Source organism: Monodon monoceros, unplaced genomic scaffold, assembly GCF_005190385.1.
Source record: "Monodon monoceros isolate NGI ecotype Baffin Bay Population unplaced genomic scaffold, NGI_Narwhal_1 Super_Scaffold_21, whole genome shotgun sequence".
In the NCBI taxonomy this organism is placed as follows: domain Eukaryota; kingdom Metazoa; phylum Chordata; class Mammalia; order Artiodactyla; family Monodontidae; genus Monodon; species Monodon monoceros.
The window spans coordinates 160,035,738-160,063,492 of record NW_021703778.1 but is presented as its reverse complement, the minus strand read 5'-3'; the positions used below and the strand labels follow the sequence as shown (position 1 = coordinate 160,063,492).

Here is a 27,755-nt window from a genome sequence, read left to right as displayed (position 1 = left end):
ATAAACTAAGCCACTATTGTAACTGAAAGTGGGGTCGCCGCTCAAAAGCCAATAAAGAGGCCAAGTTGGTGGAAAGGAGAGTTTGCTTTACTTTGGATGCCTGCAACCGGGGGGGGGGGGGGGGGGGGGGGGGGGGGGGAGGGCCGACGCCTGTCCAAAGGCCAAGTCCCCCTCCCTGACAATCAGGGGGCAAGAACTTTTATAGACGGAGGGAAGGGGCTACGTGCAGAAACAGCACAGTCAGCTCTGACTGTCATCTTGAAATTGGTCATCTGTGGTCTGACCAGCGTCATCTTGATTGTTTTAGCTACAGTTAATCTTCTGTTCCAGGGTCGGTTTGTTCCCATTTCTTTGAGGCCAGTTCTCAGAATTGTGACAGCTGATGTCATGGCTACAGCCTGCTCATCATGTAGGTAACTTCTTCCACCTGGTGGGGATCTCAGTATCTATAAGACAGCTCACAGGATATGGCTCAGAATATGATCTATAGCCCTTAAGGAGGAACTAAAGGTCCTTGACTATGCTTAATGACTAAACTATTATTATTTGGTCTCCTTTGTCTGTTTTCCTTTGTTTCTGCATTTTCTCACTTCTCTGATTAAACTTATTCTTTGGCTGACGTTTTTCTACCGACAAAACGCAGGCAGAGGACATGGCAGGTGAGGACCACAGGGTCCTGCTCCATTTCACTATGACCATCATCACCTTCCTGTCAGCACCCGATCTGGAACTGGGCACCTGGGGATATAAAGTTCAGATATTGTCCCTCAGGGAGGTTGGTATGGGCTCAGCTTAGGGTCAAACTCTTGAGACCTGAATGGGAGTCATGGTTTGTATCAAACTCTAGGTGGAGCTGGCCTTCCCTCTAGCCATGAATTCTTTCCAGTTAATCTCCATTCATGAATTCTCCCTTCATCAGTAATGCTCTATTAATATGGCCAAATTTATACATTCAGCCATACTTTTAAAATGCTCATCGATAATGTTTAATTTCATTTTTCTCCCAAATCTTTTTATTCCTATCAAGTCCAGTCACTAAATTTGTCAAAATGCTGTTTTCTCTATTTTTTTTTATTGACGCATAGTTGATTTACAATGTTGTGTTAGTTTCAGATATACAGCACAGTGACTCAGTTATACATGTATATTCATAAACATACACACGTATATATATTCTTTTTCAGATTCTTTTCCCTTATAGGTTATTACCTATAAGGTATAAGTATATTGAGTATAGTTTCCTGTGCTATACAGTAGGTCCTTGTTGGTTATCTACTTTATATATAGTAGTGTGTATATGTTAATCCCGAGCTCCTAATTTATCCCTTCCCTCCCTTCCTTTCCACTTTGGTAACTATGTTTGGGGTTTGTTTTGCCTGTGGGTCTATTTCTGTTTTGTAAATAAGTTCATTTGTTTTTTTTTTTTTTTTTTGGCTGCCCTCCGCAGCATGTGGAATCTTAGTTCTCTGACCAGGGATCGAACCCATGTGCCCTACATCGGAAGTGCAGAGTCTTAACCACTGGACTGCCACGGAAGTCCCCCATTTGTATTTTTTTTTTTTTAGATTAGTTTTCTCTATTTTGTAATGTTAAAGACTTTACTCCGGCAGAAACATCCGTGGACAGGGAGTCAAGAAGTGGCATCTGCCACTAACTCTGCATGGGGGATGTGTTGGGATGCTTTGGGTTACAAATAACAGAAAATCCAGCTCAGTGTCCGAACAAGACAGGAAATGTGTTGGCCCATCCACTGAGTCCTGGCTGGACCTGCCTGTTCTTCTACACCAGTCCACTGCCCCTGGGGCTGATGATGGGATCAATCCTGCCCAAACCAGCAGGCTGGGGAATTGGGTGCTGTTGAGAAGGGAGAGAAGAATAGACACCGGAAAGGAAACTACCAGTGTGCGTTCTGACATGTGGCCCTAAGTCACTTCACTTCTCCGGGCCTCAGTTGTCCCATTAAATTGGGGGCTTGTCCGAATCCATGAGTGAAGTCCTTCCTAAGGGTAAGCTTTATGATTTTATTTTTACTAATTGGTTTTTGTAATGAATGAACAAACCTTTTTTTGGCCAGTGCTGTAGAGCTAAGAATGTAATTAGGAAACAAATAGCTCTGTTTCGATAAGTCAGGGCAGTCAGCCTTAGTAACTCTCCTCCTACCCATGAGTTGCAGATTTTGATCTAGAAAAATGAGCAGTGGAGGATGTGAGGGAGGAGCCCCGGAAAACAGCATAGAAAGCCTGCTTTGACTTAGTAAAGCATATTTTGTTCGCAGCAAAGCATAATTTTGTTCGCAGCAAACGTAACTTGGATGTTCGTTCACAGGAGATCCGGGAAGGTCTGGGCCCAGCTTATTTTTCTTACCATAACCATTGGAGGCTCTGCTAGGAAGCTGGTATCACAAAGAAGCCGAGAGAGGTTTAATTTGGATTCAGAGGGAGCTGGTGTTGCCAGAAGCCAGAGAATGACTCTAAATGGCAGTGGAATCAGATCCCTGTGGCTAGTTGAGGGTTTCTCAAGAATGAAACCACAGACCTCAGCTTTCTACTTCATCCACTTTTTATGGAGCCTTTGGCCAGTCTGGACATGAGATCCCAGTAGTGGCACCAGGAAAGCTTTCAAGGAAGCATCTGAGGGTGGTTCCTGAGGGAATGAACTCCTGGGCCTTGGTACCAAAAATCCAATTGGGAGTGCCGTGGACGTGAGGGTGGCATGGGTGCTGGAGATGGCGGTGAGCTATGGGGGCCTGTTTCCTCCATTCCCAGTGTACAGAGCTGTGTGTCGACTCTGAGGACCTGTAGGGCCCAGGGCTGCCTCAGTCGGAGCGTTTTACCCTCCTGTCCAGGATCTACGGGGAAGAGTTAATCTGGTTAGTAGTACATTCAGTGTATTTTTATTGTGGTTGGCTCATTTTTGAACATATGTATAGAGTTGGCAAAGGTTGATCTGTGCCTTAATCTAATTCCCTGCAATATAGCTTTTGGAAATTCGTTCTGGTGTGGTGGTCGGTGGTGTTTCTAAACTGGCAGACAATTACCACCTAACTTTGTGTGCAAAGTGAAAGAGAAATAATTCGAAAATGGTTGCTGGTCAGATGTCTGTGCCTTGGAAGCATTAGCCTGAAGTGAAACCGTAAGATCTTTATCCCCGTGGTGGTTGGTCATTTGTTGGATTGGGGGGAGGGAACAATGAGAGCTGGAGAGAGAGTAGATTGTTTTATGTGTTGCCTCATGGGCACCTTCATAGCTGCTTGTTCCTTCTGCAGGTCCATATCCAGATGGGAGGTAGGGACAGGCTTGGAGTTTCAGGCCCGGCCTCTGGAGTTGTCAACTGTCATGAGGTGGTTTTTTTTTTGTTCCAAAAGTCTTTGTGTTTTATAATTCAGGCAGGAGCTCAGTGCTGGTGTGTGGCCATTACCCTGGGTCTTACGGCCTTTTGTAGATACGTTTGTCATTCACTGAACGATGTCCATTTCTATGGGAGCACAAGCAGCTGAGCCTGCAGAAGCAGGAAGGGCATGTATGTTTAGTGGTTCATTTGAAGAATGCTACGCAAGAACCAAATCAGAGAAACCCATAAACCTCCGACGAAGAAGCCCAAGACGTAGACTGCAAGCAAGTTACACTCTGTGATCTTGGAAGTGAGATCTTGGATAGTATAAATAGATAGGAGAGTGCGGTGCTCAAGAGGATGGGCTCTGCAGGCCGAAGAGACTTGGGGTCTTAACTTCTCATTTCACCTCTTAGTGCCAATTATTGACCACCAGCAAACAACTTTTATTTTATTTTATTTTTGCCACGCCACGCAGTTTGCGGGATCTCAGTTCCTCGACCAGAGATTGAACCCCGGTCGTGGCAGTGAAAGCCTGGAATCCTAACCACTAGGCCACCAGGGAACTCCCATAACTTAACTTCTTTAAGCCTCGGTGTCCTCATCTGTAAAAGGGGACGACGGCCCCTACCTGGGAAGGATAGTGGAAGGAGAAAATAAATAATGCAGGTAAAGCTCTTGGCATGGTGCCTGGTACGTAGGAAACATTGGAGAGCTTTTGTTGTTTTGTCTGCTGTATGATTTTTTGGATTGCAGTAATTGGGTACTTGGTGTTCATTGTTTTGGCTTTTGTTATTTAGGTGCCTTGAACATCCTAAGGCAAAACTGACATTCCCTTTGGTCCTCCTCAGGACAGTTAGGAGTAAGGCGGTGTTAGGGTGGTCGGTGGACAAGCCAGGTTTCCCACCGATGAAGGAAGAGGCGAACTCTGCCTGTCAGACATGTTACTAGGGAAGAGCCCCCTGTGGCTCGGTTTCAAAGCAATATTTTGTCCCCACCCTTCCACAGAGAGGTGACAGAAATCTAGTCAGTCTCCGAAGAGTGGTAGAGAAGCTGAGACTTCAACGGGATGCCATTTTAGACGTCTCAATTTCTTTGGATGGAATTGGGTTTTTACATGTTTGATTCAAACAACAACAGCAACAAATCTGCAGGAACTCTTTTGCACAGAGGACCGAAAGAATGGCTTCTTACTCGGTACAGAAACTTGGGTAAAAAACATGCCAACACGTGAAGAACCACCAGATTGCTGTCGGTAGGTGGCAAAGTACTTTGCTATAAATATTGCAGGACTCCTCTTTCTTTTAAAAGAAAAACTTGCTTTGCATTTCAGACAACAGAAATGGCTGGACAAGTCTTTAGTTCATGTGTAAGAAACTGAAAACAATGTGAAAGATTTTCCTTAAATGGAGACAGAGCTTGGCCTGGTCTCACGTTGAAGTTCAAGCCCTGGTCTGAATTGGCCTTCCGTGTGTTATTTCTCAGATGTTATACTCAAGGTTCCCCTGCCCGAGACCGGGGAATCATTCATTTTTTTCCTGTAATCTTGAGGTGTGTACAGGGCACGACTCAGCCTCAGACCTTTCTGCTTTCACTTTTGGTTATTCAGAACCTCCATCTGGCGGTATTTGACTATGAGTGTTTTCTGTGGCTTTTCTGTGGCTCCTGTTCAAAGTATTCAAAGCAGTTTAAAAATACATAATGTTCAGCGATCTGACCAAGAACTAATGTAAGTACTTATTTGAAGACTATTTTTAACTCTTTAACTCTTACTACGTCTTGGAAATAGATACTAAGATTTAAAAAAGGTTTGAAAAACATAGGACTACTCCACAGTCATAATGCTTTCAGTGGTGACAGTAGTTGCAAACAACACAGTTTGTAAAAACAGAAGAGCTAAAATTCTTTATTTAATATTAAACAGGAAACTGAAAGCAGTCTGCAGCAATGTGGTGGGTTTCCAACAAACCTGCGGGTGGGTTTATCTGTGCTGAACAGCCTAAATGAGACATTTCCCCTTTTATTCTGTTAAGATGGTGAGTTTTCATGAAAATCTCAACTAAAACATGACCATTGGAAGCAGGTTCTGTCTTGTTAGATGTTAAAGCAACTGGTTTCCACTAGAACCTAAGGAAATTTGGAAGCGAGTTGCAAACCTCTCAAAGAGTGGAAAATGCACTTTTGTTTCGCCTTTGTGCAGGGCTGTCACTCACCCAACATGTGCATATGAATATTATTTCCGAAGACCTGGGCTTCATTTTAAGGTCAGCCCTCAATTTCGAGAGAATATAATTTGCTGCTATTTTTAGAGCATCATGATTGCTCGTAATAACTAATGGAAAAAACTCAACAGAGAAATAAATGTCTAACAGCTGTGTCTGCTTAAACTTGATTAAAGGCAGTAAAAAAACGTAAACAGAAGAACGAATGTGACAATGGACGGAGGGAGAGACAAGTATCCCTCATTGTGAAAAGTTTTACGGACATAACTCGTTCTACTTTGGAGGCCGGAGGTGTCTGTGTTTAAAGTTTACTTTACTGTTTGTCTTGAGTGGGATCAGTGTTGTAGTGAATAATTTATAGGCAGCATGAATGAGCTCATTAGTCACCTTTTCAGACTTGAAATGAGTTTTGTGGTTGTCATTACTCGAGCCTTCTGTTCAGCCGCCGCGCACAATGAGAGTTTGGCAGTTGGCCGCCTTGTTGTCAGGCAGCCTGCTCACCCATTAGGTCTGCGTTGCTTTTGTGTTTCCTTGAAACCTTCTTCTCTTCCTGTGCCGGCCCAGGGACTCTCACATTTCAGATGCCTCTTGCACCCCAAGTTTAAATGAGTTTTTCGGGGGTTAAAAATGATCTTTTAGTTGCGTCTGCCAGCAAGAATGAAGTAGATGGAGTGAGCTTTTCTTTCTAGCAACTCCTGTGTAGGATTCCCTTGGTGCATGGTTTGATATTCAAGTTCTTCAACAGCAGCAAGCTAGGGGGTCCTTGTTGAGCGGCTCAGCCAGGCTGTCGCATGGTGGCAGGCGTTTCAGGCAAGGAGATGTCACTGGAGTTTGGAGGGGGCCGGCTGTCTCGGAGTAGGTGTGCATTAGTTACAGCCCTCAACATCCGTGTGGTGCGGGTGTCTGTGGATGAAGAAACTTATCCCAGCAAAGCTGCCTGGCCAGATTCCCAAGGCCAAAGAGAACCACGTTTTTCCTACAAAGAGATCGACAAGACGACCTTGCAGGAGCCCAGCCAGCTGGAGGGTCCCCATCACTGGGAATGGCCATTACTTCTTCCCCATCTCTACGTCTTCCCAGTTCAGATTATTAAGAGAAAGCAAATGCTTGCAGCTGCCTCCTTACTGCGCCCTTGGAGACTTGCCTTGGGGGCTGGTATGAGGGGGAGGTGAGCCTGGGCCTGCCAGTAGCAGGTGGGATTGCTTTGGAACGGGCGTCATGACGCTCATCCCTCCCTTTGAACTTGGCCTGGGCAGCCTCCGGAGAGCTCTGACGTCCACTCTCTGGGACTGGACTCCATCTGGAAGTCCAGGACTCTGTGGCATGCCCACCTTGGCCCTCGGGTCACCTCTGCTGGCGCTCCTGGTGCATGGATGCTTGCCCGGGGAGTCTCAGCCAACCGCCTGCCCCCCCGTGCTGAGGCCTCTTTGACATTAGCTATGAGCAACAGGCACTAATGGCTGCCATCACCAATGTGGGCAGCACCCCCTTCTGGGATCCATATTGTCAGACAGCTGGCCTTGAGGCAAGGAGGAAAGATGCTCAGTATTCCTCTCGAGAAGAAACGCCTGGTTGTTTAGGGTCCAAATCTTTGGAGCCAGAGTCACATGTCTCTGAGTACAGAGAAATGAGGTGCTGTTGATCGCACCCACAGAAAGACAGCAATCCAGTTAGCCACTTCCTTCCCAGCCTCCACCCCTTAGTGATGGATCACTCACAGGCACTCAAGCCTCACACTTTATGGGCACGTTTTGCTTGCATCTGAATCACAATATTGAAGGCACAAGAGATGCTATTTTTGGAAGGAGGCAGGGTTTAAAAACTGAAAGTGTTGGGTGAATTGCACTGCCCAGTGGAGGAGCAGAGACTTCAGGTTTGGCTGTCGTAATAAATTGAGTAACTTGCTTATCTTCATAAAAGAACTTTGTACAGCAGGGAAATAAGTTGATAATAATTTTAATCTATGTTATCTCTCCCAGAGAGTTCACCAAATTCGGAGCTTTTACTTTGTTTTAAAAAGACAGATCTTCAGGAGAAGAATTGATTGTTTTCTTTCACATCCCTCCGAAAAAGTAAAATGAGAGAAGTTATTTCTTGGCACGGTTAAGACTTTGGCAGACATAGTCACCGAAACCCATGAGACTGTGGTACTTGGTGTACTTGCTGAAGAAAGGGAAAACAATAAATGCTCTTAAAAACGTTGGAGGAGGAAAAGGTTGATGATGCTACTCTTTCACTGATCTGCAGAGTTACTAGATACCAGTTTGAGAGAGGAATAAAAAAAGAGCATTTTTTTTTCCTGTTAAGTGATTGATTTTTTTGATTACCACTAGTTCCACATGCTACGAGCAGAAGAGAAGTGTAAGACAGGGTCCTTGCCTCTCAAGGCACTTAGTCTGTTTGACACTCAGTAGCTAGTTGATTTGTTTTTTATTACAAAGGTACACCATACCATGTTGATTATGAAATAGAAGCTGAACTTTGTCTTTTTGAAAGTAGTCCCTTTTCATTCAGCTTAAAAGTCCCTTTTTTCCTTCTACCTCCTGGTCACAGTTTTTCCTTTCTTGAACCTCACTGCTTCTGGCCTTTACATCCTTGACCTCTAAGAGGTTCTTTAAGACAAAACCAAATGCTCTGGATTGATCTGACGCTTCCCTTGGTAGGAACAGGGCTCTGAACTCTGGAGCCAAACTGTGTGGGTTCAAATCCCAGCCCCATCACTTACCAGCTGTGTGACCTTAGGCAGGTGGCTAAACCTCTCTGTGCCTCAGGCTCCTCATTTATAAGATGGCCATAGTAACATTATCTACCTCACATGGTTAATGTGAGGCTGAAACAGTGAATATTTGCAAAGTCTTAGAACACTCACGGGCACTGAATAAGTGGCCAATTAAATACAATCGATTTCATTCTTCACGGGTTCCATATTTGCAAATTCTCTTACTTGCTAAAATTTATTTGTAATCATAAAATCAATACTTGTGGTGCTTTCATGGTCATTCGTGGACATGTGCAGAGTGGCAACAAATATGAGTAATCCAGGGGCTTCCCTGGTGGCGTGGTGGTTGAGAGTCCGCCTGCCGATGCAGGGGACGCGGGTTCGTGCCCCGGTCCAGGAAGATCCCACATGCCGCGGAGTGGCTGGGCCCGTGAGCCATGGCCGCTGAGCCTGCGCGTCCGGAGCCTGTGCTCCGCGACGGGAGAGGCCACAGCAGTGAGAGGCCCGTGTACCGCAAAAAAAAAAAAAAAAAAAAAAAAAAAAAATATATATATATATATATATATATATATATATATATATATATATGAGTAATCCAACACACACATTCCCAGCTGAGACAAAGCAACTGTCCGCCTTTTTGTTTCAGCTTTCATACTGTAAACAAGCGTCCTTTTAAATGTCTCTTTAGTGTCACTTTTTTGGTGTGCTTTTTGTTGGCGATTTTGCTGTTTAAAATGGCACCCAATCACAAGTGCTGAAGGGCTATCTTGTGTTCCTAAGTGCCAGAAGACTGTGATTGCCGTGTGGAGAAAAGACAAGCTTTTCCTGTGTTCGATAAGCTTTGTTCAGACATGAGTTCTAGTGCTGGTGGCCATGAGTTCAATGTTAATGAATCAACAATATATATTAAATCAGGTATCTTTAAATGGAATCGGAGAAAATAAGGTAACGTATTGATCAGTTAATGAAAATGTTGTGACCGGTGGCTCGCGGGAACCTAACCCTAGATTTCCTCTAGGAGCAGAGGTTCAATATTTGCTAATTCAGTGCTTGACTGAATAATAAGAATTGACTGCAGATAAATGGAATCCAAGTACTCAGAGGGGCAGCCTCCTTTAGGACAAGCTTTTGACTGCAGGGAGTATCCCTGGGAGGGCAGGAGAAGCAGGAGTAGTTTTGGCCATGCAGGGTGTGCCTCAGCTGGGCACAGATTTTTCTGTCAGATTGAAAAAAGCAACAACCAAAAAGATGCAACCACATTTGGTCCCTTAGAAGCATAAGTTTTCATAGAAGATCCATCTGGAAATGGAGAGTAAATGTTCCCCCTTCCCCACAGATTCTTAATTCAAGAGTATTTTCCCTCATCTTTGAACCTACCAAAGAGTTTGTAGAAAACGTTTGATACTCAAAACCAATAAATTGAAAGCTTTCCCACAACCAGACAATAGACCCCATTATTGCAGGGTATAACGTTTGTTATACTTAGCAATTCTCTTGTTTGCTTGGAGCACCAGCCTTTTCAGAAAGGGATCATTTTGTCCCTTCTGATTGAAAAGATCACAAAATGCTTCAATTTGGTGAGAAGTTTTGCCAACATATCTATTTTCCCCCAAACTCTTACTTTATGAAATGTTTGCAAATTGTTTCACACATACAGTATATGAGAATGTGAAAGTGATTCAGAAAAGGGAAAGCTTCGCTTAAAACGACTGGAAAATGCAAGTAGAAGGGAACAAAGGGAACATGGGTAACTGTGGCCCATATAATTTAATAAGATGCCTCTAGCCTCTTATTTTGGCCGTTTCCAAGGTACCACGATTTTAAAAAACAACGTCCCAACAAACATCCACCTGAAAACATTGTTGCATATTTCAGTGCTTTCACTCAATACATACTGAGTGTCTTCTGTGTGTGTCAGACACTGGAGTAACTTTGCTTGTGTACATTGCTGAATAAAATAGGTATGGATCCTGGTTTTATGGGGCTTATTATCTCATGGGGTAGGCAGTCTGGTGGGGAAGTTTACTGTCTTGCTTTGGCATCTCCTTAGGATAAATTCCTAGAAGCCGGAAATTTAGAGTCAATGACCATGCTCGCTTAAGTTTTAATTCAGTTCACCAGACTGCCCTCTTAAATAGTTATACCAAGTCACGTTCCTCCGATACCCACACCAATATTGGTGTGGTTATTCTTTCTAAGTCTGTGCCAATCTGATGGATGAAATGAGATATCACAACTGCTTGAATTGGCATTTCTGGGATTTCTTTGCTTTTTTTTTTTTTTTTTTTTTTTACTGAGGTTGAGCATCTTTTCATGGGTATATTGCCATTTGTGTTTCTCCTTTTGTGAATCTGCCCCATTTCTCATTAGGGTGATAATTTTCTCATTGAGTTGTAAGAGTTATAGATTTAAAATATTAACCCTTTTTCATATGTATGACAAATACTTCCTCGTTTTTTTTTTTTTTGGTCTTTGAACTTGATTTATGACCTCTGGTCTTACATACAAAGTTTAAATTGTTTTGTTGTCAAATATGTCATTATTTTTCTTATGATTTATTTACTTAACAAAAATAGCTCTAAGTGCCAGGGCACTGTTACATGTGTTTTACGGATATTCATTCATTTAATCTTTATCACCACCCTACGAAGTGGGTCTTGCTGTATCCTCCATCTTTCCCCCCTTTTTTTTTAAGATGAGGAAACTAGGGTTTTCCCTGGTGGCACAGTGGCTGAGAATCCGCCTGCCAATGCAGGGGACACGGGTTCGAGCCCTGGTCCGGGAAGATCCCACATGCCGTGGAGCAACTAAGCCCGTGCGCCACAACTACTGAGCCTGCGCTCTAACGCCTGCGAGCCACAAGTACTTAAGCCCGCGCGCCCAGAGCCCATGCACAGCAACAAGAAAAGCCACCGCAATGAGAAGCCCGCGCACCACAACAAAGAGTAGCCCCCGCTCGCCACAACTAGAGAAAGCCCGTGACCCAGTGCAGCCAAAAATACATAAATAAATTTATTAAAAAAAAAAAAGATGAGGAAACTAGGTAGAGAGAAAGAAGTTAAGTACCTTGATTAAGGTTACCCAGTTAGTATGTGGTGAAGTGAGAATACGAACGTAGTCCCAGGCCACTAAGCTGTATCAGCTCAGGTCTTGGTATTAGGCTCTCTGCGTGTGTTTAATTGTGGTTGCTTCATAAATGCTCACTGAATCTTCCCCATCCTTGAGGGCAAGTGCCACATCTTTTATTTCTCCCAGTTCCTTCCCAGTGCCCTCCACACAGTACTGGGCATGGTATAGCTAGATGCTTAATAAGTACTTTTTGACTGAATGAATTGACTAAATCTGGATTCTGGATCATCAGCTCACACTTCTGTTTATGCTCAAAGAGGAGCTGACAGGTTCTATATTTTCCATTTTGCTTCCAGCAGGTGACTTGATAGGCTCGGCTTTGGCTAGGGCACCTGAGCTAATGAATGTCCCTCCACGGGTTCAGCTGTACTTTCCCTTACTCTACAGCCCTCCTTCCCTCTTCATATAAGCCTCCTGGCTCTAATCCCTGCTGGAGAAATTCTAATAAGCCTTTTCCCAGGCACCACCCTTCAGAACCTGTCAGGTAAACACCAAGGACGCACAAGAGGAAAACCCCAAGAGGGGATAACTGGAAAGCCCAAAGGATGCTTGAACGAGCCTTTGAAACTCACCAAGAGATGGAGGGTCTTCCAGCTGTGGTCCTGGGTGTCTCTTCCGAAGGAAGTGAGGAACTATTTTACTACGATGGACAGCATTCTCACGTGTTATCTCAAAGACACTTAGTCAACCCACAATTAAGGAGTTATCTTTGAACATAATCTCTTGTCTTCTCATATTCAGTCATTGGATAGATTCTCTTGGTTCTTCCTGTGAAGCCTCTCATGCATTCATTTTTTCCAGTCTCACTGACTACTTTCTAATTCAGTGGGTCCCAAAATGTGGTCCCTGGACCAGCAACAGCATCACCTAGGAGCTTCCTAGAGACGCAAATTCTCAGGCCCCAGCTCAGACCTACTGAATCAGACACTCTGGGGGTGGGGGCCAGCAAGCTGAGTTTACGTAAGCCCTACAGGTAATTCTGATGCACATTCAGGTTTGAGAACCACTGCTCTAATGGAACCCCCTTTTATTATTCAAACATTATAAATGTGTTGGGTACTCATTGTAGAAAATTTGGAAAATATAGACAAGTATGAAAGAAGCAGGCAAAAAAATTACCCCATAACTCAACCCTGCAGGGGGAAACACTATTTTACTATTTTAACATTTTTTCGTATTAAAAAATGTTAAAAAAGATAATCTGTTTCTGTATGGATTACTGCAGTGCTTTCTGATTGGTTCTGTCTACTTTTGGTCTTCCATTTCCTTCTTTCTGCTCCCAAAACTCATCTTGGGTCCATGATCCCATTCTTCTTTTTTAAAATTGAGATATATTTGACATATAACACTGTGTGAGTTTAAGGTGTACAGCATACTGGTTTGAAATATTATCGCCACTACAGCATTAGCTAATACCTCTATTGTGTCACATAATTATCATTTCTTCTAGTATTGGGAATAATTAAGATCTAGTCCCTTAGGAAGTTTAATGCTTATAATACAGTTTTGTTGTGTGTAATCACCGTACTGTGTATTAGGGCTCTAGGACTTATTTATCTACTAGAGGCAAAAGCTATTCTTTTTTTTAAAGCATATTTCTGATAGAGCAACTTCTGGATCCAAAAATACTCAATGAGTTCCTCTTCCCCTCTGATTACTGTACATAAACTGCTTACCTTAGCATTCAGGGAGTTTTGTGATAGGATGTTTCCTCGCTTATCCACTAATATGCATGCTCCATAAGGAACAAAAACTTTGTATCCCTGGAACCTAATAACGTCATGTACTTCTTGGTGGGCACTCAATATATTTGTTCAAGGAATGAATGCATCTTCTTTTTTTTTTTTTTAATTTATTTTTGGCTGCCTTGGGTCTTCATTGCTGCGCGCACGGGCTTTCTCTAGTTGTGGCAAGCCGGGGCTACTACTCTTCGTTGCAGTGCGCAGGCTTCTCATTGTGGTGGCTTCTCTCTGTGGAGTATGTGCTCTAGGCACACGGGCTCAGTAGTTGTGGCTTGCGGGCTCTTGAGCGCAGGCTCAGTAGTTGTGGCGCATGGGCTTAGTTGCTCCATGGCATGTGGGATCCTCCCGGACCAGGGCTCGAACCTGTGTCCCCTGGATTGGCAGGCAGGTTCTTAACCACTGTGCCACCAGGGAAGTCCCGAATGCATCTTCTAATACAGTCAAGTCATAGCTGATAAATCTGTATGCGCCATTCACGTCTCCTGCCTGAAAAAGCAGTTTGTGCCGTGGCACTTTCTCAAAGTGCATATGCCTGGGACCTGTCCTAGGAGATTCTGATCTATTAGGTGTGGCTTCCCAGGTATCCCCAATTGAGAAGCTCAGGTCTAGAATGTCCCTTCCCCGTTTCTATGGACCTATGTTTATTATTCTCCTTCCAAAGTCACCTCCCTTCCCCTCCCCAGCCCTGTTGTACCAGATGGTTCTACTATGCCTCCTGCTGTTAGGAGGGGAGAAGGGAAGAGTTACCTGAATTAGGCCAAGCCGATCAGTTTATTTCCCTGGGAATCTGAACTATGTAGCGGAAGGCTGAGGCAGTCTGAAGGTGGTGGGTGCTGGCAATCAGAAGGTCCTTTGCACTTGCCACTGGCAGCCATGTGTGGTGATGCATGAGTAGAGGAAGCCGGCCTTCAGGGAGGAGAGTGGACAGACATATAGAGGGAGGTAGGAAAGACAACTTGGTCTCAGAGGGAAAGAGGTGAATGGAGAGGAAAACCACCTAATGACGCCCCAGTTCCACGCAGTCCAGCTGTGCTTCCTGTCCCAGGCTTGACCCAAGTTCCCACTTGGGTATCCTTTTCCCTGGAGTCAATTTGAAGGATCCTGTTCAGAAGCCCGTCTTTCCAGGCCTGCCTCAGATTCCTCCTCGTATTTGAAAATCCCTCAGGTCTTCTCACCTGCAGCCCTCTCTCACTGCCATCAGTTCAGTTGTTACGATGGCCTGGAGAGGGATCGCGGGGCTTTACACTGAACTGTTCATAAATAATCACGTTGGCTAAATAACCAGTGATGAGGGCGGGGCTTTAATGTTCCAGGGCATGTTGGAGAAGAAAGCACAAAACACCACGGCGAGGGCCAGTCCTCTCCACAGAGGAGGAACCTGGGGTCCCATGCTGATTGCGGACTGACTGGGCTAGAATCTGGGTTCTCCCGGTCCCAGATACAAGTACTCTCAGCCCAGGCCCAGATAGGGCCGTGGAACGGTCCCATCAAGTCCCCAGTCAGGAAATAGGTGTTGCCCAAAGTGAGTTCTAGAGCACACCTGGGATTCTGCTGTCAAACGTGTTTGTGAAACAATGATTTAAACAGTTCCACTTGTTTCTTTGAGGCTTCTCTGGCTCTAAGGCACAAGGGTCCTTCCTGAAAGTTCAAGAGGGGAATTGAGAACGAGGCTGTTCCTAAGCGAATTTGGCTTTTGCCCCCGTTTGTCAGGGAGCAGGTCCCAGAGATAGGAGTCTATGGAATTATAAGGTGGAAAGGCCACTCTAAGCCTTCTTTTGGCTTTTAGCAAAGGTCTGTATTCCCCATTTCAGACAGACAGGCAACCACGTGTACCCCGCTCTCCACATCAGGCAGCGCTGGTCCACCACTTCCTCTTAAGGATGATGATACCTTCTCACAACTCTTGCTGCATTGGTAACGGGAGAGAGAAATTAAGAAATATGTTTGAGAATGGAAGAAACTAAAAGCCGCAGAGGGTAAGAGAGGTGAGCTCATGAAAGGCAGCTTACCTCACCTTACTCCACCCTCTGCTCAGGGGCTGCTCCTGGCCCTAAGCTTGCTGCGTCTTTAAGTTTCTGTTCACATAGGATGGCTGCTTTAGACACAGTCCTTGTACAATAACCACGCGCTTACATCGCGTCCTTTTGAGCTCTGAGGAAGAAGGAAAGGACAAGGGGTGAACATAACTGCCACCTCTACTTAACATGGAGATTTCCACCTACGGTGTGTGAGTGTGGTCGGGTGGGGAGGCTTGGGACCTGGCAGTTGAAGGGGAGGACGGAAGAGGAGTATTTCTTCCTCCCCAAGGCAGCAAAGGTCTCTGGCCTTGGTTCCTTTGATGAGAGATTCACCAGCCTCAACTGATAGGCAGATGGAGGTATCTGCATTAGACTGAGCTCCTGTCCTGGCTTTGTTACCACTTCTGACCTTTAGAAACTTTGACTCAGGACTTCAGATATATCTCCTTTGTCCCTCTTGCTTCACACTTTTTGCTTAGTGACTTGGGGTAGGTCAAGTGTTCAGTAATTTAAGGGGTGGGGCTGGATGACCTCAGGCTGCCCCTGGGCCTTCACCTCTGAATCATCTCCCAGGTGGGTGGGATTTGCCTTGGCACTGGTAAGTAATAAGGCCTGTGGTGAGTGCCCTGCTGAAAACTTACCACCCACCATCTTGGAGCTTTGTGAAGTGGAACGACTCTCAGATTGATTGGGGTTTCCTTATTTTTGGAAATTAAAAAAACTCAGAAACCCAGTGGGATTTTTCTCCCCCTTTGGCTAGGTTACAAGGTACTGCAACCTGGAGGGGTTTCTGACTGAGATCACTCCGGGCCTTCTCACTGGTTTTCCTGCGGTTTTCAGAGAGCTCAAAAGGGCCTGTCCTCTGGCTCAGGTGGTGGCCGGCAGAATGACCTGGGATTCTCTTCTGCGCAGGAACCTGCTGATTTGGTTACCTGGTTGTGGTGTGCAATCATATTTTTATTTGTCACTACCAGGGTGTCCTGTTGGACTCTCCTTTCATCCTCTCTTGGTGTGGCTTCAGCAGCGGGTGGCCCATCTTTGGAGGTGCCTAGAGACTTGGAGTGGTGGCCCTGCGAGTTGTCGGTGGGGTTCGTGGAAGCTCTAAACATGAAAGACATGAGGCTTGTTTTCGCTGGAGGCTTAGAGGTCGGCTGGGGCGTTGAGCACAACCCACTGGAGGCCCCACGGTTTGGCCTTCAGGACGGGCCTCTTGCTCTGTAATCTGTAATGGCCACCCTCCCTCCCCCGGCAGACACGCGCCTGCGGACAGACGAGAGGAGCAGCCACCTGGGCGGGAGGCTGCGGTGCCTTTGTGCCTTTCCTCCCGGGGCACGAGGTGGCAGCTGGAGGAGGGCTGGGGATGGCCCCCGGGAGTCCCGCCAGGACGCCGTAGTTGGGGAGAAGTGGAATCTCTTCTCCCCCTCGCAAGCCTCGCCCGCATCGTAATTCTTTTTATTTTTACTTTCGAGCCATGTAAGGCATGCGGATGGGTAGGAGCGTTCCGGGGACACGTTGCCAGAGGCGCGGTGCCCGCCGGCCCGCGTGGCCAGAGCCCGGGGAAGGGACAGGCCGCGCGCCGCCCGCCCCACCAGACCCGCCGATCACGGTCGCGGCTGCCCGGGGTCGCAGAGCCCGCGCCGGCCACCCCCGCTCCGCGAGGCCGCGGGAAGCGAGTCCGCGCGGCCCAGCCGGGTTTCGGCTCCGGCTGCGCCTCGGGAGCGCCCGGGCGCGGGTAGCAGGGCCGATCGTGGCGTGGGGATCTCCGGCAAGGGCCGCCCCGGCGGGTCCGCGCCCCGCGCCCCAGGCCGCTGGCGGCCCGGCCCACGTTTTCCCTCTCTCCCGCTCCCTCCGCCCCCTCCGCTCCGTCCCTCCCCTCCGCCCCCCTCCCTCCCCGCGCTTCCCCTCCTCCTGCCTGGTCATGTGTCGCCTTTTTTTGTTTGCAGTGGAAACAATTTCTCGCCGCTCGGCGCGCCCCGGCCCGACGCGCCGCGGCGGAGGCGAGCGGGAGGCGGGACGGGGCGGGGAGAGCGGCGGGGCCGGCGGGAGGACGCGCGGCGCGCCCGGCGGACGCCGCAGGTCCCATGCCGCGCCGCGACCCCCGCGCCCCTGCCGCCCGCCGCCCCGGGCTCGCCGCGCCGCGTCCGCGCGTCCTTAGCCGGGCCACCAAGCTATGCCCGCTGGGCGCCTGCGAAAGTTTGTCGGCTCCCGCTGAAGGGCAGCGGCGCCCCCGCGTCCCCGCGACCCGCTCCGGCCAGGTGAGTTTGCTCCCCGCTCCCGCCAGCGCCCGAATGGGATTTGGGTGACTCGGGGCGGGGGCAGTTGTTCGAGGCCGTCCAGGAGGCGACCTCGCCGCTCTCGGCTGACCGGGGACTCCGCATTTCCTGGGGGAGAGGGCCCGGGATTGGGGGGCCTGGCCGGGCGGGGAGACGGGAGCCCCCGAGCGGGGAAGTTGCCCAGTCCGAAGAGTTTCCTGCCCCGACGTGCGGGCTGTTTCCCGGTGCCTCGATTTCCGAAAAGCCGCCCTAAAGGAACAGAGTTAGTATTGTCCGCGAAGGACTGGATCCCCGCCGTTCCGGGCCGGGGCAGGGGGTGCCGATCAAGGGGAGACCCCAAGACGACAGACAGCCTCCTAACAAAGATTCCCCCCCCTCCCCAAACTGTGCAGGCTTGGCACCGGCAGAGAGAGTCTCCGGAGACTCTCGAGGCTTGACTCCTCCTCACCCCGGCCCTCTTTGAAACCCTCCTTGGGTCCTGGAGAAGTTGGGGGACGGCGGGCTTTTATTGATGTGTTTTTAAGGCTCGCCGCGGTGCGGCCAATAAAAGGTTTATGACATCTGACCGGCAGTGAAGGTATGCGAGCTCCCAATTGCCCTGTATACGGGCAGAAGAGCAGTTTCCCCGTTGCCTGGCAACGCCGCTGATTGACGCGGGACGCAGCCAATCGCCGCTCCCGCAGGTCCCCTTGAAATGTTTTTGACAAGTACAGTAGACTGGAGTGGAGCGCGTGCGTGCGTGCGCGCGCGCAGAGGGTGGGGGGGTTGCCCTCCCCCCCCCACCAAACTCGCAACTGCCCTGCTCGGCTTGGAGAGGATTTCTCAACTTTTTAAAGTTCACATTGAGCATCTGTTCAGAGCTGGGCCAGTAATGTCTTTGTCAGTTATTTGGAGCCCTCTGGTAGTGGGCAAGAAACTAGCTTTCCTGCTGCGTTTTCTCCGTTAAAAAGGAAAAAAAGATAAGAAAACACAGCGAGTCATAAAAAAACAAGAAGAGGGTGTGCGTGTGGGGGACGTAACCAATAGCAAACCGAAAAATTGTTAAGGAGGTCACTAGTGAATAACTATTTGCGGATCCGGTGGAGCAACCTTATTGGCAGCAGATTAAAAATGTTTGCTTAACTGCAGACTCACATGATCCGGATTCTTTTTTTTTCCCCCCTCTAAAATAGGAGGAAAGAAAGATTTGGTGAATTATGTAGTTAGAGTATAATAATGGAAAACTCCTCAGCTGTGGTTTCTGGGAACTGTTTTTTAAAATGGAACTGTAGTGATCAGCAGCTCTTGATACCGTTGCTATAAAATGCGGGATTTATAGGGATGTAGTTAACAGTTGGAGAACACGGGGGGCACAGAAACACAAAGCAGACAAATGATCCAAGGGTGCTGGGCCCCGGTAACCCTCTTTTTTTGACAGTGCTGTTTTTCTAATAAAACCATATAGCTGGCAATGTTTGTTTAAAACAAAAGAAAACGTGGAGAATAGCGTGTTGGTTCCTTTGGGAAGCTACTGACAAATAAGCAAATTAAAAAGAAAGAGAGCAGCATGTTGTCATAGCAACAGTGCAATTAAATTACTTTACTGTCAGCCATGATATAATTTTCCTGTTTGGAAGCTCAGGAGACATAAAACTTTCCTCTGGAGCTAAAGTTGACTTCAGTGGCTGGGTCGTTGTTCTCTTTTGTACTCGACCATGTGGATATTCCTGGTTATCAGAAAATTAGGTTTTTTGATGGGGGTACGTTGAAACTTTGAGAGAGACAAGCCTAATTTTGATTTGTTCGTAAAGAAGTTAAAAGAATCAGGCTGGTCTCTGTCTTACCCCCTAATTTAAGATACTAGATTATTCTTTAAAATGTGTCCTGTACTACTCAGGTTAGCCTCCTTTTTTGATGAAAAAATATTCCCTGTGGATGAACCCGAGGTAGGTATCTGAACTGCCCTGCTTTCATGGGACTTTGGTCTCTGTGGATGTTTTCTGTCCTTAGCGTTGGACATCTACCAGCAGCTCCAGAGAGCTCCCCCTCAGGCCTTTGGTCTGTAGGTTCTGTTTGTCCACTTCTGGGGAGGGGGCCTGCTACCATTCTCAGGCACCTTTGACTAGCTGTTTAGTGCCCCACATTATGCTTTCTAGAATCTCATTCTAGAGCTTCCCTAGCTGAAGTGGCAGTTATTTTGGGCATGTTATCAGTGGGCATTTTGAGCCTTAGAATGATCATGTCTTTGCTCTTGATGTGTTCATTCTTTTTTCTAGATAGACTGCTTGATCTTCTTACTCAGGGGTGGGGTGGAGGATAAAACAGACACCAAGCGCATTGTCTGAGCACTGTAGACGGAGAGTGGGAGACCTCTTTCATTATCTTACTGTTCTTTCCATCTCACATTGAGTGCTTCAGGGTTGAATGTGCCTTGTATCTGTCGGGGTCATTCTTTTTGTGGACTTGTCACCTCCCCCATTGTCTTTCCTCATCAGATATTTTACTCCCTGTTCTAGGTCATTGATAACAATGGGGGAGGGGTAGAGTAGAATTCTGTAGCAGTTTTTGTTGGATTTGCCTTCCTGTATTGAAGCTCGTGGTTGCTCTCCTGAATTTTTTCACCGATTTTAACTTCAGTTAATGGCTTATCTTCACATTCCCATGTATTTGTGTGGTGTCTGACGTTACTCACTTTTTTGTTCAGATTGTAGTGTCCCAAAGAAATTAAATGTACTTCCTCCTCCAGTTTGAATCCACAGAATTCCTTGGCATCGCTCTTTAGACTTGCCAAATGTTAAAGTTTCAGTTTTAGGTTATGTCTTGTGGAGAAAGAAGGAAAAAAAAATCAAATAAAACATTACCAAATTGATGCTCATCATAACCATAGTTTTGATTCCTAGGCAGTTGCAGCGGTCTTTGTATGGAAAGAGATGAACTTAATCTGAACCAACTGGCCTTAAACTTATAGGTATGTCCTTTTTTTTTTTGAGAAAGATAAACAGTGAGACCTGTCACCCAAAGTGACATGGGCTGTGGTTGCACTTATTTTGTGGTGTTTATTGTGCAGCTCGAAAGAATGTATACATATTCATGTATAATAGGTAAACTGAGGCAGCAGGCAATAACTGATTTTTCCAGGGTCACAGTGAGAGTCTTCATAGATCAGGAAGAAGGTATTGTGGGATTTCCCTTTTTTTTTTTTTTAATTGAAGTATAGTTGATTTACAATGTTGTGTTAGTTTCTGGTGTACAGCAAAGTGATTTTATACATATATATATTCTTTTTTGTATTCTTTTTCATTGAGGTTTATCATAGGATATTGAATATAGTTCCCTGTGCTATACAGTAGGCGTATCCATTCTATATATCATAGTTTGCATCTGCTAATCCCAAACTCCCAATCCACCCCTCCCCCTCCCATTCTTTTCTTGGCATGTGCACATTAAAGGTGCTGTGAACATTTCCTGTCTTGTACCTAAGGGGTAACAGGTCATTGTGCTATGTGCGTGGTAGACCGAATTTACTACTGTTAATCGGGCATCTCTGTGTGGTGGAATGTCGGTTAATGTCACTCAGTGTGGGAGCTGTGAGGGGATGTCCCTAAGTGGTAGGGGGTCCACAGAGGTGGCAGGGGTGGGAGGGGGGCATAATCATTAGGGAGGGCATGGCTGCCTCTCTGTTTTGGGTTTCACCGCCTCGTCTTCTCTCTGTCGTGTGTTTCCCAGGAGCCTTCACGTAAATGGGTCCAGTCATGCCTCCCAGTAAGAAGCCAGAAAGCTCAGGAATTAGTGTCTCCAGTGGGCTGAGTCAGTGTTACCGGGACAGCGGTTTCTCCAAGGCCCTTCAGGAAGACGATGACCTCGACTTTTCTCTGCCTGACATCCGATTAGAAGAGGGGGCCATGGAAGATGAAGAGCTGACCAACCTGAACTGGCTGCACGAGAGCAAGAACCTGCTGAAGAGCTTCGGGGACTCTGTCCTGCGGAGCGTCAGCCCCGTCCAGGACCTGGACGATGACACGCCCCCATCCCCTGCCCACTCCGACATGCCCTACGATGCCAGGCAGAACCCCAACTGCAAGCCCCCCTACTCCTTCAGCTGCCTCATATTTATGGCCATCGAGGACTCTCCAACCAAGCGCCTGCCGGTAAAGGATATCTACAACTGGATCTTGGAACATTTTCCGTATTTTGCAAACGCACCTACTGGGTGGAAAAACTCAGTGAGACATAATTTGTCCTTGAATAAGTGTTTTAAGAAAGTGGACAAAGAGAGGAGTCAGGTAAGCCTCTGGGTCTGGAACTCACGTTTTTCTTTTTGAAATTAAACCTGTTTCTCCATTAATAAAAAATGTTCAGGAATGTAAATTCACCACAGGGAAGTAGCAGTTATAAACACGGGTAATTCTATCTCATTTCATTCATCTAGATAATTGTCAAGAACTTCCTTTTCCTGTGTTTGGAGTTTCTAAAGCCAGATTGAGGGTTTCCCACTGGGGAACATGGTTACAAAACGGTGGTTTACAGACTTGATTGGTTCTGAGTATCATTGTCCTTCAGAGTCGGTGGGTGGGTCCCCCTTTGGTTTTGGACACCAAACAAAGGTCTGTATTCTGATAGCAGCCATGAACCATGAGGTGTGTGTGTATACATACATACATATATATAGATGTCTGTGTGTGTGTGTGTGTCTGTGTGTGTGTCTGTGTGTCTGTGTGTGTGTGTGTGTGTATTTGAGGAAAGTTGCCACTGAGGGCTAGAAAAAAATGGCATCTATTTTCGTTCTGAATATTAACTTGGAGAAAGGCAGCTGGTCCAGGATTCTGGAATAAATGGACAGTGGTGGACATTGCGGGGGGGTGATTTGAGCATCCTTCTATACTCCAAGACCAAAGACACGAATTGCCCAGGTGACTCTCTTGAAATCGGGTGTCTACAAAGTGTTTGGCAACTTTGAAACTCCCTCTGAGTATGGAAGGTGGGCTGAGGGTAAGACTGACTTTCAGAAGGTGGAATTTTGACTTTCAAGCCTTTAAAGCTCCAGCTTCGTGGTTCACTAAAGGAAGACAGTTTTAATAATTTGCTTTATTTTTCTTGTAAGGAACACAATAGGTACGGTAGAAATAGGATTGACTGTTAGAGCTGGAAATCAAAATTGTGACCTAGCTTGGGGTTCTGAAAAGTAACGTAGCCACAGTTAAAATAACTTGCCAGAAAACGTACTCTCCACAAAGTTTTCGTGTTGCCCTATTCTCACGGTTTTGGTTTCCGTGTTAGTGGTGCTGTGGTGTGGAGCTGGCGGTCTGCTTTCCATCCTTTTTAAAGTTCAGGTTCGGTCTCAGGCCCCCTCTGGAGTGGGCCAGCAGCTGGGCAGGGTTGGGGCCTTTCATTTCTTTCTTTCCAGGAACAGGTATGTGCTTCCAGTTGAATCTGGAGCCTGAGAAGATTCTACTTGTCCTTGGCCTGGAAGACTACGACTGTGGCAGTGGTGAAGCCCTATTTTTCCTTGCTGCCACTGGACACGTTTGTCTGCAGGTGCTGTTCACCCAGAGTTTATGTTAAGATGGAGCGTGGGGGCTTCCCTGGTGGCGCAGTGGTTGAGAGTCCGCCTGCCGATGCAGGGGACGCGGGTTTGTGCCCCGGTCCGGGAAGATCCCACATGCCGCGGAGCGGCTGGGCCCGTGAGCCATGGCCGCTGGGCCTGCGCGTCCGGAGCCTGTGCTCCGCAGCGGGAGAGGCCGCAGCGGTGAGAGGCCCGCGTACCGCAGAAAAAGAAAAAAAAGATGGAGTGTGGGCATGCGGGGTTTGAGGGGGGTGTTGCCCAGGAAGAGGAAAGATGTGGAGACTGCGGAGCTTTGCCGCTGACCGTGGGCGCAGGTGGTGCCTGGATCCAGCGTGCAAGTGTGAACACTCCTGAGTGCTCTGGGCCCTGCCTTCCCAGTTACGTACTTATTTTTATGTAACTGTAACAATCGCGGGGCACTGCTGTTGTCCCCAGGTGTCCATCACTTGCTCTCCTCCCCTCCGCATCCGAGCATGGGCATCCTAAGACCGACCTCCGGACTTGGCTCTGCTGAGTGTTTTAAGATCATTCCTTGAACTTAGAGAAAATTCGTCGCTCCTCTGTAAAGAACCAAGTCTGTGGTCTTAAAAACTTCCATATGGGTGGGTCCTCAAGAAAGGGAAAATCTTGGGAAGCAATTCCAGGGTTAGAAGGTAGAGAAGAAAGGGCTGTCAGGTCCGCCAGAGCAGCACGTCCCTGATGAAGCAATGATCAAGGCTTTAAGTTGGTGTGAAATGATTCTGCAAGTTACCACATGCCTGGGTCGGCGTGTTTGTCATCACGCCGGGGCACATAATAGTAATTTAGCAAATGCACACTCTGAAATGTTAAACAAGACCAGCTCCAAAGTATGCAGAGAGACTCGGGAGTATTGTTCATCAGCCTGGGGAGTGACAGGCGGGCGTTGGATGGCACCCTGGCAGGAGCGCCATCACTCCCTTGCACCCCCCTGCCCCGCTCTGGGAGTTGTGTTTTCCTGGGGTGATGGTTGTCATTCTGCAGATAGCGCCTGTAGAAAGGGAATGGTTTTAAGGGCTTGAGTTTGTTTATCTTGTGAAATGTTGAGTTCTGGCTTCCTGGGCGTACCGACCTGTGTTAACATGCTTCTGATCAGATGCCAGTCACTTTTGTGGCTGGGAGTTTGTTCCCGGGGTTTGTGATGCTGTGAGAACAAAGCAAGGTGTGTGAACTCCCCATTTTACTCCTCTTTCCTCGGATAACCCTGGGGCCAGCTGCTCTCTGCCCTGAGAGGGGCAGACTCCCGGGTACCCTCAGGGACTGGTCTCGACCCCTTCATTTGTGGTTTTCTCCGGTGGCCAGCTGAGTAAGGCAAAGGCATTTCCCTCACACTCTGCCCAGGGGAAGCTCCTCGGGCTCTCAGGTAAGCTCATGTTTTCCCAGAGGATTTTACTTGGCTGTAGCTCCCGTGCTGAGGTTCTGCTGCAACACAGTGACTAAATGTGCCCAAATGTTGGTGAGAAAGATGCCAGGGGAAGGGGAGGATGGAAGCCTTGCGAGCTGTGTTTGCAGAGTTAGCCATTCCGCTTTTTGTTTTCTTTTTAAAAGTGTGGGACACGGTTTTAAACGTGGCATAAGCATGAGAATGCAGAATGTGGTGTGATCCTTGTCTCTGGGGGCTTGGGACAGTCCCCTGCTGCACAGCTGCTTGGCTGGGGTGCTGGAGAGGGAGCAACCTGGGTAGCACCAGAATCACCTGCGGCACTTACACACAACCGCCACTTCTGGGCCCCTTCCTGGAGACTCTGATTCAGTGGGTTTGAGGTGGGCTGGGGAAAACTGAAATTCTGATAAGCTTCATAGGTATTTCTGACTTACAGCCAGATTTGGGAATCCCTGAACTAGATCCCCTTTTGGGTTCTTTCCAGTGCTGAGATTTCGTCAAGGACATATTCTCATGAATGGGTAAGTTAGGTGAGAATAGAGGTTTTTTTTTTTTTTTTTTTTTTCTTCCTGTTTTATCTCTAATAGGACTTTGAAAGATAGCGGTTTTTTTGTTTGTTTGTTTTGTTTTTGTTTTTATTCCAGTCATGGAAAATTTCAAGCATATACAGTAGAGAGAATCAGTCACTGTGGTAGTGACTGCACACAGTACTACAGTGACTCTGTATAACCACCATCACTGCCCACACCAGATCTAGTAGTTAACACGGGCTTGCCTCTCTTACTTCGTTCATTTTTTCTTTTCTTTTCTTTTTTTTTTTTTTTGCTGTTGCTTAGTACTTTGAAGCAAATCCTAGCCCTCATGTCATTTTATCCCAACATTTTAGTGTGCGTAAGAATGGTTTCCATAACCACAATGCCAGTGTTACCTCTGATAAAGTGAACAGTTCTTTGGTATCACCTAAAGGCGGATCTGTGTTCAGATATCCTGGATGGCTTACAAAATGTTTGTTTGAATAAGGATCCAAACATTGTTTACACATTGCATATGGCTTTGTTTCTTCAGCCTGTTTCCATCCACGGCAGACCCCTGCCCCTTCCTTGTCAAATAGACCCCTCCACGTAATATGTCTGCTTCATTGGGGTTTCGTTAAGCTTGTTCCTCTGTCCCCTCGTACATATATTCTGTGAAATGGAAGTAAGTGCTAAAAGGCTAGATCACATTCCGGCTTGTTTTCCCTCAGGAATACTTTATAGACGAGTCTCGTGCCTCCTCACATCAGGAAGGCTGGTTGACCCACTCCTGGGGATGCTGCGCTTGTGTTGTGGGTTCATGTAGAGTTGGCTGCTTCCTCTGCAAAGTCCCCGTAAGCCTTTCATCTTACGGTTTCATCTATGGACGCCCTTTGCCCACATCAATCAAGATTGAGGTCCAAAGTCTGGGATTAAGTTTTGTTATTTCCTAAATACAGTTCTTAGTTGGAACCATAAGATTAGCATGTACTAACCTCTCCGAGTATTTGTAAATGAGAAGTAAAGTGTACTTTTTATTTTTCTATAAACTGGATTATAATGGCTCAGGGGTGTGTGTTTGCTGTTCCTCTGCTTTTTCTTTACTTCCCCTCTTGACACTTTAACAAAACACATTGTTGTCATAACAGGGTTTATAAAGGAAACAGTGTACAGAAATATGTTTATTATATCCAGGGCCGAGTGCTTGAAGTACAGTTTTAGCTTGTAAATATAAGCAGCTTGTCTTGGTTGAAAGAGGCCTGGATTGGAAGCCAAGATACCTGGTTCTAGTTTTGATGCTGGAGATACATGGCTGTCTTGGGCCTCAGTTTTCTCAGCTATAGAAGCAAGAGTTTATTGTTACCTGAAGCTTCTTAATTTGGGCTCTGTGAATCTGAGAGGCTTTGCAGACAGCCTGAAATTACTGATAACATGTAACGTGACTATGCATTTTCCTAGAGGATCTCAAGATTTTGTTTGATCAGTTTTTAGGTTCTTAATGGGACCTCTGACCCTGGAAAGGTGCAGAACCACTGGTGTTTTATAATAACAATAGTGGACTTACTATGGAACACTTTCTTTGTGCTTTCCCAATATATCATTTCTTTCTCACTACAACCCTATGAGGTAGGCCCTAGTTTCATTCTTAAAATAGATGATGAGTTAAGCTCAGAGTGGTTAAGCAACTTGCTGGAGGTCACGCAGCTAGTAAGTAGCACAGTAGGAATTCCCTGCGAATCTAAAGGGCGTGTGCTGAAATTAACTCTGGTGCCTGAGCACACTTTCTCAGTGTAGACGCTGCTGTAGATGATCTCTATGTACTTCCTCAAAGTAGCCTATGATCATGAGTTATAGGGGAATTAAAATAACCCAGATAAACTCAGAATTTACTCTGAGGGTACAGCATAGAGAAAGGTAAATATAGAGAATATTTTTTTGCTGTCAGGATGGGGCCAAGCTCTGTCCTTGTCAAGCAACTGGAAGGGTGTCGGCGTTTGCACGAAGCCTATCATGGCCCTCCAGCTCCCTGTTTCCAGGCTCTTCCCAGGCCCCCTGCCTCCCAGGTCCCCTCCACTGAGGTCTGGCCCAAGTTCAAAGCCCCTTCTCCCTGCATAGACACTGTTTATACAAGTTCTCCCTCTAATTCCCAGCCCCCTTGATGTTCGCTTTTCCATCCTGGTGGATGAAATTCTTTTTCAAAGGCAGTTTTGAAAATGGAGCACCTCTTATATGGCAACACCCCCATATCACAGTTGCTCTCATTTCCTCCTCTTGGGGGTGCAACCACAGCATTTCCTTTTCCCATGAAATAGCCCCCATACCTGTGATGGTCATTTTAGGAAGAAGAAAGCCCTTAACTACTACTGTTATTATTTTTTGGGGGGTGGGGATAAATGATGCTCTTTGAAAAACTGTGCAGTTCTGTCCTGATGAGTAAATTACTAAAAATCAGGGTAATGTTGGATGGTAGGACATGCAAAAATGAGATGAAGTGTATAAGATTCTTCCGTGGCCTCTGGGGCAAGTGACAGTCCTGTTTGTCCCTGTGCTGGCGCTGCCCTGGACAGCAGTAGGAACACAGCCTCCTTCTCACCGGCGCCCACTCCCTGCCAGGCTGCTTTCTATTGTCTATGCTCTAGGCTGTGTAGCCTTGGAAGGCTGAGACATTACCAGCCTTTCAGGCCGTCTCTGGGGGCCCTGAAATAAACATACCCCCATGTCAGAGGCCCTGGAATAGGAAGCACTTCATACCAGCATCCTCAGTGAGGCCAAAAAATCTATGTACTGCCTTCGGCCACGCTGCCCCACCAATCTTGCCCATTTGTTCCTTCCAGGCACTGCTCTGTCTTGATTCTTCCAGGCA

The 27,755-nt window shown here is 46.9% G+C and overlaps 1 protein-coding gene across 7 annotated transcripts in view; it reads left to right on the top strand.

Annotated features, from left to right (window-relative positions):
• FOXN3 (forkhead box N3) overlaps positions 1–27,755 on the top strand; it is a 403,885-nt gene that overhangs the window by 147,971 nt on the left and 228,159 nt on the right. For 4 of the 7 annotated variants that reach the window (XM_029238650.1, XM_029238649.1, XM_029238644.1 and 1 more), the window contains exon 3: positions 21,142–21,698. In XM_029238650.1, coding sequence (XP_029094483.1) covers positions 21,156–21,698 — 543 coding nt within the window. In that variant the 5' untranslated portion in view covers positions 21,142–21,155. Of the gene's footprint in view, positions 1–17,253; positions 17,419–19,647; positions 20,384–21,141; positions 21,699–27,755 lie in introns of those variants that run through there. The other 3 variants (XM_029238651.1, XM_029238646.1, XM_029238648.1) reach the window with 2 other exon arrangements.